General features: G+C 37.2%; 1 protein-coding gene across 1 annotated transcript in view; it reads left to right on the forward strand.

Annotated features, from left to right (window-relative positions):
- The window catches only part of LOC309500510 (uncharacterized protein), a gene marked incomplete at its 3' end in the record, with an annotated part of 93,583 nt that extends 81,483 nt beyond the window's left edge, over window positions 1-12,100 (forward strand). The window contains exon 3 of the mRNA XM_082172119.1: window positions 12,045-12,100. Within this exon, the coding sequence (XP_082028245.1) occupies window positions 12,045-12,100 (56 nt within the window). The remainder of the gene's footprint in view (window positions 1-12,044) is intronic.
- Between the last annotated feature and the right edge of the window lie 400 nt (window positions 12,101-12,500).

Raw genomic sequence — 12,500 nt, forward strand, 5'->3', positions numbered from 1 at the left:
CACACACACACACACACACACACACACACACACACACACACACACACACCTCTATCAGCTGGACTATCAGGATTATCTTGTTACAGAGTCCTAAATACTCATCCTATCTCTATCTCTCTCTCTCTCTCTATCTCTGTCGCTCTATCTCTCTCTCTCTCTCTCTATCTCTCTCTCTCTCCTTCATTATTGTATGATTAACTGCAGTCCTCCATTAGCCTGATTTCCAGCAGCTCAAATGTGCAATAATGGCAGGACTTGATGACTATGAGAAAAATCTATAATATATAAAATTGTATCCAAAGTACCTAAAGTATGGAAATTCTTAACTTAATTTATATTTTCCATGATCTTAAAAACATTGTAATTACTTTTGTAAACAAAAATAAAATGTGCTTTAATACAAATGCCTATATATAAAAACAAGTGTGTACGTATATGTATGCATGTATGTTATTTCTATGTATATTTATTTTAATATAAACATTTATATAATTATATGAACTAAATATGAATAACAAATGGTGCTAAAAAACGTACTTTTATGTAAATATATGTAATTTGTAAATGAAAAATATTGATATTAATATATATATGTATTTGTGTGTAATAATTAATCAGTGATTATATATATAACATTATTTGTATAATTCAAATAATGATTATCTGAATTAAATATAAAGAGTAGTGAACAATTAAAAATAACAATTATATAAATAATAATATTTATATTAAACATAATATATATAAATAATCTAAAACTTAATAATTGTATTATATATAAATAATAAAAACTATACAATTCCTTAATGCAAATGTAAATGAATAATAATAATATATATATATATTTTAAAAAAATATAAAGATATAATAGAAGGTGGAGAAGACAAATACCAATAGACAAACCTGGTACAGAAAGAGAGAGAGAGAGAGAGAGAGAGAGAGAGAGAGAGAGAGAGAGAGAGAGAGAGAGAGAGAGAGAAATTTGGGGACCAGTACTAAATTGTAAAAATTGGCATAAAACATCAGTAGAAAAATTACAATTGGAAATTGCCAAAAATATTTTAGGGGTTCACAGAAATACGCCCACTGCCGCCTGTAGGGCTGAGCTAGGCTTGTACCCGCTGAACATCGAGATCCAGAAGAGATGTGTTCAGTTCTGGCATCATCTCCATCAGTCTGATCCAGAGTCAGTCCAATATAAAGCCCTCCTCACCAATGAAAGCTCAGCAGAACCTCATCCTCTAAACACACTCGCTCTTCAACTCGTCCATCAGACTATACTCCCCATCAACCCCAAACCTATCATTAACCAAATCCACAAACATCTAAAAGACACTCATGATGAATCATTAAAAGCACATTTTGCCCTCCAGAATAAACTCCAATGTTACTCGACCCTCAATAGAGCCACTAAATTGGCCAGTTATCTATTTATTAAACATTTTAAAGAAAGACAAATCCTCTCCAAATACAGATTAAGTGACCATGATCTAGAGATAGAGAGAGGAAGACATAGACAAACATGGACAGAGAGAGAGCAGAGGATCTGTAGACACTGTGATCTACAGCACATCGAGGATGAGGAACACTTTCTGCTCTTCTGCTCCAAATACACCAATATAAGAGAAACCTTTCTGCCCAGATTTGAAACCTTGATTCCATCATTCTTTGAACTGAGTGACACTGAAAAATTGTTCTTCTTACTGGGAGAAGATGATAGTACAGCTGCACTAGCGGCTAAATATGTGTTAGCTATTCACAACGCCAGAGTCAGCTAGAGAGACCCACTGTATATATTCATTTATGAAGATATATTATGTCTATTTATCTATCTATTTGTATATGCTACTGTACATATGACATGATCTATACATTTGTTTTATTATTTATATTCATTGTAATTATTATATATATGTTGATGCTTTGGCAACATTGTGTTACACAGTCATGCTAATAAAGCTCATTGAAATTGAAAATTGAAATTGAAATTGAGAGACAGTTGAGAGAGAGAGAGAGAGAGAGAGCGAGAGAGAGAGAGAGACAGACAGTTGAGAGAGAGAGAGAGACAGTTGAGAGAGAGAGAGAGAGAGACAGTTGAGAGAGAGAGCGAGAGAGAGAGAGAGACAGACAGTTGAGAGAGAGAGAGACAGTTGAGAGAGACAGTTGAGAGAGAGATAGAGAGAGAGAGAGAGAGAGAGAGAGAGAGAGAGAGAGAGAGAGAGAGAGAGAGAGAGAGAGAGAGAGAGAGACGGTTGAGAGAGACAGTTGAGAGAGAGAGAGAGAGAGAGAGAGAGAGAGAGAGAGAGACAGACAGACAGAGAGAGAGAGTTGAGTCCATTGTGTTGTGATGATGTTGTTGTTGTTGGACTCAAAGCCTCTGCAGGGAAGATTCATTGTGTGTGTGTGTGTGTGTGTGTGTGTGTGTGTAGTGGTCACTGGTCATTGTCCCGAGCGAAGAGCCCAGCAGGAGAGACCCGTCCGGGCTCCGAGAGGACAGACGTCTGAGGCTGTGAGAGGAACAGCAGAAGAGTGTGTGAGTTACATGTGTGTGTGTGTGTGTGTGTGTGTGTGTGTGTGTGTGTGTGTGTGTGTGTGTGTGTGTGTGTGTGTGTGTGTGTGTGTGTGTGTGTGTGTGTGTGTGTGTGTGTGTGTGTGTGTGTGTGTGTGTGTGTGTGTGTGTGTGTGTGTGTGTGTGTGTGTGTGTGTGTGTGTGTGTCTCAATGCATCCAGGAGGAGAATCAAACCTTCAGCTCTTCACCACAGAAAGGCATTTAGACAGTGACTGTTCTTATGCATAACCCGCCATTCAACTTCAATTTTGGATAAAACCCAACGAAATATTTATAAAGTTTATTCTGTGATGTAGAAACAAACGTCACTCAGAAAATGCTTGTAAACGTCCCAGTTAGTTACAAAGAAACGGTGGCGAACACACTCAAATAAACAATATGGAAAACTGAAATATTGTCTTTTAAAAAACATACTCAAATAATCAGTTGTATTTACAGCGTAGAATAAAAGACTCTCGTTGGCCTTAAAATGTAATGTGTGATGCAAGATGTTTATATATGTACTATCTATACATATATAACTAGAATTTTAATAAATGCGTTTTAATAAATGCATACAAAATCAATCAGTATGCTTGATCTGGAATTGGTTCTGTATTAAAAAGCAGCCGATCACATGAAATATATGAATATATAAAAGTGTTTCGCTGTGTTTTGAATACAGGAGCAGTTGTGCATATGTGGAAAGTCCACATATTTTTTTTAACCCAACGGTTGGGTTTGTCCATATTTGACCCAAACATGGGTTGAAACAGCCCAGCATTTTTTAGAGTGAATGCTTTAGAGGCATTTTCCATTGTTTGTTCCTGTAAACTAAAGTAATGAACTAATGTTAACAAACGGAGCCTGATTGTAAATATTCCTGTAATGAAACTCGTGGTGTGAAAGGTGTCGCGCACAGATGTTAATCTCAGGACTGGCGCCTCAGTTTCCGGCAGGTTTGGACATTGACCGTCTGCATTACGTGAGCGGCGTCTCCTACACATAATGACTAAGACCGATCCGTTTATATGGGATTCTCATGTCGTAACACTTCATCCGGATGTGACTGATCGACGGCCACGAGGACCTGCCGCTTCCCACCTGAGCCGAGAATAATCAAACACAGGTGTGTGTGTGTGTGTGAGCGTCTGAACACGTACTGTCGACTTTATCTCCGTTAAACAAACTGACCTTTGACCTGAGGAATCCTCCAGTCAAATAACCTGACAAGTGCTTGTTTTCCTGTTATGCTTTTGTTATGTTCATCTTTATTTAGTGTGTAATGTTGCAGAGTTCTTCTCTATATCAGTGTCAGTGTTTCTGAACTCCCTGAAACGCCTCCATTGTAGTCTTGAGTTTCTTCCGGGAACGAACACGTCACAATATTCCTCATTTAAATAATTAATATGCAGAATAAAGGGGCGGGGCCTGGTTGAGTTAGTTAGTAGTGTGTTAAACTGCCGGTTGTGAAAAGGGGCGGGACATTTCCCAAAACACACTCGCTTTGGGAAATGTCCCGCCCCTTTTCATAACCGCCAGTTTCAACACACTACTAACTAACTCAACCAGGCCCCGCCCCTTTTTTCTAGACCAATCACAACACCCTGCTCCAGCCGACCAATCAGAGCACAGTGTGCTTTTCAGAAGGAGGAGCTTCATAGAGACAGGAACTAAACAGAGCGTTACTGAGAGACTGGGAAGAGAGGAGCTGCAACAATGGAGAATATGAGGAAAATAATGTGTTTCAGTTCAAATCTACCGTATCATATTTGAAACATTAATTTTTAAAGGCCTCTAAATGATCAAAACTTTGCTGAAAAACCTGTCGCACACAATCTAATACATGTCGTCTGACTGATAGTTTAGACTTTTATAGCAAGTAAAAGGCCTTTTAGTATAATTGTACAAACCTTCAGCTCGTGTGTTTCTGCTGTGAAATCTGCACTGATTTTTATAAAGTAAATGCAAGAATAACTTTTATATTAGTAATATTTCAAGATTTAACACTTACTGGACTGAAGCAACTTCGGTTTACTTGATTATCCATATAATGTGTTCAAATGTGAGTCTCAAATATGATCATCAGGCTTTTGAGGAAGGTTTATCTGTTCATCTCTCAATCATCATTGAATTGCATTGCATTATATGTTTTAAAACTACAGAGCTAAAACTAAGCATTTAAATATCATCTTACTAAGACACATTATTGGCAGATAAAGAGTGACCACTGATATTTATAAGCATATGCAAGTAGTGATATAATGTCATAAAGACCTCATTGATTAACATTATTATTAGAATTACATTTTTTTTTTTTTTGGCCATATAAATATCAGCAAATGCATCAAATTGCATATTTTAGCTCAGAAAAAAACAGATGTTTTTTTTTTTTTCTCCTGGATTATCCAAAACACATGCAAATTTTTTTTTTTCTTGTTTCAAATATTTTATCTAAAGATTCAATAAACCTTAATTATTTCACATATCAGGCTTTACAGGGTTGTATTTGTACGTGTTTTGGTGGCTACTATGGTAATTGTTTGTTATGGGACTCCTCTTACCTCGCTCTGAAATATACGGTTACATTATACGTAATCATGCACAAAAATGTACATCCTTATTGTGGTGTTCAATGCACAAACGGCCTCAATGGCCTTCCAAAAATCTCTAAAGAATGCTGAGAAATTGCCTCAGGGATTTCTAAATACGTCAAACTGGACAAGTTATTAGCTCGAAGAATTCAGCTCAAAATGACAGCCGTAATTTTACTGTAGCCTGTTAAACATAATCCACCAGCCCTTCAATTCACACCCTCTCTAAAATGCACTGGGTAAATAATAGACATTTTTGAACAGAAAGAATGACACTTTAAAATGCATGTCACAAAACTTAAATCTTTCAACACTACAATCCTCACCACCCATGTAAACAGACGCAGAAACGGCTCATTTTGATGTAAAAAAGCGAAAGAAGTTGAGCACCTGCAGGGATGCATCAATCATCATAAATCATCTGCCATTTAAAATCATAACTGCTCCTGAGTTATGAGAACAATTATTTAATTAATAATATTTCCTCTTGTAAACGCTTATCTCAACCAACGTTGGATGTGTGACAAGCCCATTCTGAAACCTCCTGGACTGATGATTGATTAGTTCTGCGCCAAATAAAACACAGTTGCGTAAGAGACAAAAATATGTCGGTTATTAAATTGTAAAGGATCTGATTACGGAATTGCATCAGAAAAGCATTTACGCATATGTGCACAAAGGCTTCTCCTGAAATTACCTCTCAAGCGTATAGAAACAATGCAAGTGAGCGGGTTTGACAGGTGCGGTGTGTGTGGAATGTAAAAGTTTTGCAATGCTATTCAGTTCTGCAAAGAAAACCCACACAAATACACACCCATATTGTTGTGTGTGTGTGTGTGTGTGTGTGTGTGTGTGTGTGTGTGTGTGTGTGTGTGTGTGTGTGTGTGTGTGTGTGTGTGTGTGTGTGTGTGTGTGTGTGTGTGTGTGTGTGTGTGTGTGTGTGATTGTATCCATGAAGCTTGGGAATCCCTTTAACGAACAATAGATTATTGTGGCCAACATCAACCATACAACCTGCTAACACTTTATTTTGATGCTCCACAACAGACATTCTACAGACTTTAAGTAACTTTGCAACTACATTTTAACTTATTCTACTTACTAGGGATGAAACGATATGAAAATATTGGCCGATACGATAACCGATAATTCTTTATATTTGAAAGCCGATAACCGGTATATTTGCAGATAAAACTAAATCCGAATTTTTTATAAATTTTTTGAGAGCCTGATTACAAAAACAAAAGTCTCACCATTAAAAGCCATGTCCCAAGCACACAATTACATATTAAATCTCAGGTTTCACTTTATTTTGATGGTCCCTTTAACACGTTCTGTTGACTATAAGTAACGCTGCACCTACATGTCTACTAACTCTCATTAGAGTGTTAGTTAAGTATTACTAGACTGGTAGGGTTAGGGATAGATTAAGTTGACATGTAGTTGCAAAATTACTTATAGTCAGTAGAGTGTCTGTTGGAGGACCATCACAATAAAGTGTTTGCAGATATTAAGCAGACAGTCTACTTATACTCCAATGAAAGTAAGTTGACATATACACTCACCTAAAGGATTATTAGGAACACCTGTTCAATTTCTCGTTAATGCAATTATCTAATCAACCAATCACATGGCAGTTGCTTCAATGCATTTAGGGGTGTGGTCCTGGTCAAGACAATCTCCTGAACTCCAAACTGAATGTCAGAATGGGAAGAAAGGTGATTTAAGCAATTTTGAGCGTGGCATGGTTGTTGGTGCCAGACGGGCCGGTCTGAGTATTTCACAATCTGCTCAGTTACTGGGATTTTCACGCACAACCATTTCTAGGGTTTACAAAGAATGGTGTGAAAAGGGAAAAACATCCAGTATGCGGCAGTCCTGTCGGGCGAAAATGCCTTGTTGATGCTAGAGGTCAGAGGAGAATGGGCCGACTGATTCAAGCTGATTGAAGAGCAACTTTGACTGAAATAACCACTCGTTACAACCGAGGTATGCAGCAAAGCATTTGTGAAGCCACAACAAGCACAACCTTGAGGCGGATGGGCTACAAACAGCAGAAGACCCCACCGGGTACCACTCATCTCCACTACAAATAGGAAAAAGAGGCTACAATTTGCACGAGCTCACCAAAATTGGACAGTTGAAGACTGGAAAAATGTTGCCTTGTCTGATGAGTCTCGATTTCTGTTGAGACATTCAGATGGTAGAGTCAGAATTTGGCGTAAACAGAATGAGAACATGGATCCATCATACCTTGTTACCACTGTGCAGGCTGGTGGTGGTGGTGTAATGGTGTGGGGGATGTTTTCTTGGCACACTTTAGGCCCCTTAGTGCCAATTGGGCATCGTTTAAATGCCACGGCCTACCTGAGCATTGTTTCTGACCATGTCCATCCCTTTATGACCACCATGTACCCATCCTCTGATGGCTACTTCTAGCAGGATAATGCACCATGTCACAAAGCTCGAATCATTTCAAATTGGTTTCTTGAACATGACAATGACTTCACTGTACTAAAATGGCCCCCACAGTCATCAGATCTCAACCCATCTTTGCATCTTTGGGATGTGGTGGAACGGGAGCTTCGTGCCCTGGATGTGCATCCCACAAATCTCCATCAACTGCAAGATGCTATCCTATGGGCCAACATTTCTAAACAATGCTTTCAGCACCTTGTTGAATCAATGCCACGTAGAATTAAGGCAGTTCTGAAGGCGAAAGGGGGTCAAACACAGTATTAGTATGGTGTTCCTAATAATCCTTTAGATGAGTGTAGTTGCAAAGTTACTTATAGTCAACAGCACGTTCAAAAGGGACCATCAAAATAAAGTGTTACCAAATCGGATTATAATTTTGTGTAGCCTGTATGACAGACTTGTACTGCACTTCCTATTTTCCTTTTTTTAAGTGATTCCAATCATATTTCAAGCAATTCAAAATCATCATGTTGAACATCTGAAGTGTCTCAGCTGAAGGAAATAATCCTTTATTTATTGGCTGTAATATATCGGCCAAATTTTCTTCTCGGACCGATAATGATAACATTATAAATGAACATATATCGGCTGATACCGATATGGTGGCCGATATATTGTACTAACCCGAACCCCTAACAGTCTACTAATACTCTAGTTGTCATGTAGTTGCAAATTAATGAGAGCTTGTTGACATCTAGTTGCAAAGTAACGTCTAAAGTGAACTATCGATGTTTAATGTTTTATGATTATTAAAGTCTTTAAATGTCCTCCTTCTTCCCATAACAACATGCGTTTGCTACAGTAATTATAGAACGTCTAAAGTGGACAATGGAAATAAAGTGTAACTGATTACTGGTGTCTGAACACAGATTAAGGAATTACTGAGATGAAATGAAGCTCATTTGCTGTCCGTTTACTCTAATTGCTTTATAGGAGACATAATTGAGATTAAGGAGATCTCGTTTTTGGTTTTTAAACCTTGCAAACCAGAACATGCGTGTCTATTTCCGATTACAGATTAAGTCCTTAAATTGACTCCTTTTCTAAACGTAAAGTCTGACTCAGCACGTCTGTCATCGCAGCACTTATTTTATTGGGATAATGTGTGCGAGTGTTCAAGCTGTCAGATATAGTAATCTTTAAAGCCTATAATTTCATATCTAATTTTTGGAAGGCAATCGGCTGCACGTTATTAGAGCAAACGGCAGAATCCAGCCATGTAATCGTGTGTGTGTGAGTGTTTTGTAATTGGTTTCCACTCGAGATGTTGCGAGCAACGGTATCTTATCAGACTTGAGATTTAATGGCCCATGAATCACTGCAGTGGCACTGGAAAACACACTGGTAAAGTCTTGGTAGAGAGAATAGAGACTGGTTGGTGTTTGAACCTCACCCTGAGTCGTGACTCACCTGTGAAGGTATCGTGGGTGGATCGAGTCGGAGACGCTCTGTCTGCACCTCTGATAAAGCTTTTTTCCCTGTTCATTTTAATATGATTATGCATTTGAGATGAGTTAAAGCAGTTGAGGAGGTTGCATGAGTGTGTTTTGTTTTTGGGGCTTTTTCCCCATTAAAAAGAAGCATGAAAAAGATCTTAAAGGGGTGGTATAATGCTCCTTTCACAAGATGTAAAATAAGTCTCTGATGTCCCCTGAGTGTGAATGTGAAGTTTTAGCTCAAAATACCCCACAGATATTTTTATATAGCATGTTAAAGTTGTCACTTTTTGAGGGTGAGCAAAAACGCACAGTTTTGTGTGTGTCCCTTTAAATGCAAATGAGCTGCTGCTCCCGGCATAAGGGCTTCAACAGCTTGTGTCCTGAAAATTTCAAAAACTTTTTTTTGTTTATGTTTAAATTTATGTTGCTGATGTGGACTTAACTATCTTCTAGTCATTGATTAGCATATTCTGTCATGATAATCTATAAATCGTGTTACGGGGGCGGGGTTTATGTAAATGTTAGGGTTAATGAGTCCTTAATGAGTCCGTTTGTTGTAGTCCTTAAAAAGCGATTTCTTTAAAAGCAAATATCTCCCTTTGCTTTGAACTTTGAGCGTCATAACTTTGCAGATGTTGTTTATGCTCAAACAGCAACATTACACACTAACTAAAGTTAGAAAAGTCAAATCATAATCAACCACCCCTTTAATCTCTCAAATGTTTCTCCTAGTTAGAGTCTTCTGTGTTATCCTGAAAATCTCTCACTTCTCCTCTGGCATGTCAGAAGGAAATATCTCAATGTGCTCAGATGAGTTGCGAAGATACACAGTAAAACATTTTTTTTTCGAAGATTAATGGAGCATCTTTTACAAGACAAAACTGTAACTTAACTAAAAAAAAATTTTTTTTCATAAATTATTGTAACTGAAGTTAAAATGCATTATAATATTCATTGTATATACTTTACAGTGAAAAAAACGTAAATTGACATTCCCACAATTCCCTGCGTCTAATGGTACATTTAATGTAATTTTACTGTAAAATACCGTTAAATTGACAGTTTTTGGAAGTGAAAAAGAACAAGTCATTGTATAATTTGCAGTGAAAAAAACGTAAATTGACATTCCCACAATTCCCTGCGTGACACTTCACATTTGATGTATTATGTAAATTAGGGTTTTATGTTACATTTAATGTTGTTAAACTAATGTTTATTGCATTTTTAAAATGTCATGTTACCATGATGGTGTTTAATGTTTGTGTGAATGACACTGTGCAGCTTCTATATATATTAATATTAACTTTCGTGTGGAAGAACTGCTTGTGATGCGCTTTGATTGATCATGTGACTCTCATCACTGCTGTGATTGGTGGTTGTCAGTGCATTACAATTGTACAAAACAGATATTAATACTTCAATAGGTCGGTAAATTAACATTATATCAGATAATGAAATATGGTTTATTACTGTAAATTTTAAGTTAAGTCTGTAAAACCTAAAATGTTGCTACTGTATTTTTTTTACGGTAATTTCAGGGTTTTTTTACCGTAAATTCAACGGAATTGTTTTTACAGTGTAGCTTCACACTCTCACTGCATGATAACGATTGACTCATCTGTTTCTATTTGATTTCTCTTAAGGATGAGCAACACGTGAATGTTGTATTGCAAAATGACTTTCAGCAAAGCTTCAAAAAGGTCTCGGTCTTGATCTCGTGTGGCTGCGGACGACAGTGAAATAATTCCTGACGAAGCATGTGTGAAGTTATATAACATCGATCCTCTACTGTCCGTCTGCCAGTCTGTGATAAGATGGTCAAATCAGCTGATGGTCTGCTCAGAGTCGTCTGCCTGTCTGTCTTTGTGTGTGTTTGTGAGAAGTAGTAAAACACATTAAGCAACCTCTCGGTCAACTGAGGACAACCACACCTACGGCATGTTATGGTGCCACACTTGAACTGTGTTGATACAGACAGAGAACTGCTTTGCTGTCGCATCATAACCAAGAGGAAACCTTAGAAACGCTAATATGACACACCTCATGAAGTGCATTCATGAGTAACCTTTATTTAACCAGGTAAAAAAGCCTCTCAGAACATACAAATATTGGCGAAATAATCAGTTTTAATTTTTTGCACACTTTTTCGCCATTGAATATGAGTATAATTATAAATTGCATCACAGTAACACAAATCTATTATGTGATGTAACTAAGCACAAGGTTGTATTCATGAGTAACCTTTATTTAACCAGGTAAAAAAGCCTCTCTGAACATAAAAATATTGGCGAAATAATCAGTTAAAATAATTTGCACACTTTTTCGCCATTGAATACGAGTATAATTATAAATTGCATCACAATAACACAAATCAATTTTTTTATGATTTAACTAAGCGCAAAGTTGTATTCATGAGTAACCTTCATTTAACCAGGTAAAAAAGGTAAAAAAAAGCCTCTTGGAACAAACAAATATTGGCGAAATAATCAGTTAGATTTTATTTGCACACTTTTTTGCATTTGAACACGAGTATAATTATAAATAGCATCACGATAATGCAAATCAATTTTTTTTGTGATGTAACTAAGTGCAAAGTTCTATAACCTTCATTTAACAGGTAAAAAAGCCTCTCTGAACATACAAATATTGGCGAAATAATCAGTTAAAATTTTTTGCACTTTTTCGCCATTGAATATGAGTATAATTATAAATTGCATCACAGTAACACAAATCTATTTTTTTATGATGTAACTAAGCGCAAAGTTGTGTTCATGAGTAACCTTCATTTATCTAGTTAAAAAAGGTTAAAAAAAGCCTCTCTGAACAAACAAATATTGGCAAAATAATCCGTTAGATTTTATTTGCACACTTTTTCGCCATTGAATACGAGTATAACTATAAATTGCATCACAGTAACGCAAATCAAATATTTGTGATGTAACTAAGTGCAAAGTTGTATTCACGTGTAAACTTCATTTATCCAGGTAAAAAAGCCTCTCACACACCCATGCAGAGGTCACATGGCCGTGACTCACACTAACAATACAACACAAAGGAAGGGTTAATCTAATGTTCACTTGTTCTCCATAGTTCCCATCCAATTGCTCATGACTCACTCTTCTACTCACAATACAGTAGCCCAGGCAAAGACATATCCGTTCCTCACCTTTGTTCAGGAACGCTCCTCATGCTCTCCACACAAAAGCGTGTTGAGGAGAGGAACCCGGGCCGGCTGGACTAGTGTTACCACTCGACTCCATCCCTCAGGGTTAAAGCCTCACAATAGACAGATTTAACCGCTGATATCTTCTGCTGTTTACATTTACATTTCTTTTCTTGGCAGACACTTTCACCGGGAGATGCAGATCAGGTCTGCACTTTCACCATGCTTGCATCTCAGAATAGACTGAATCGAGAGTCAACAAATCTGATCTGAAGAA

This window comes from Leuciscus leuciscus (assembly GCF_965113295.1).
Source record: "Leuciscus leuciscus genome assembly, chromosome: 6".
Lineage (NCBI taxonomy): Eukaryota > Metazoa > Chordata > Actinopteri > Cypriniformes > Leuciscidae > Leuciscus > Leuciscus leuciscus.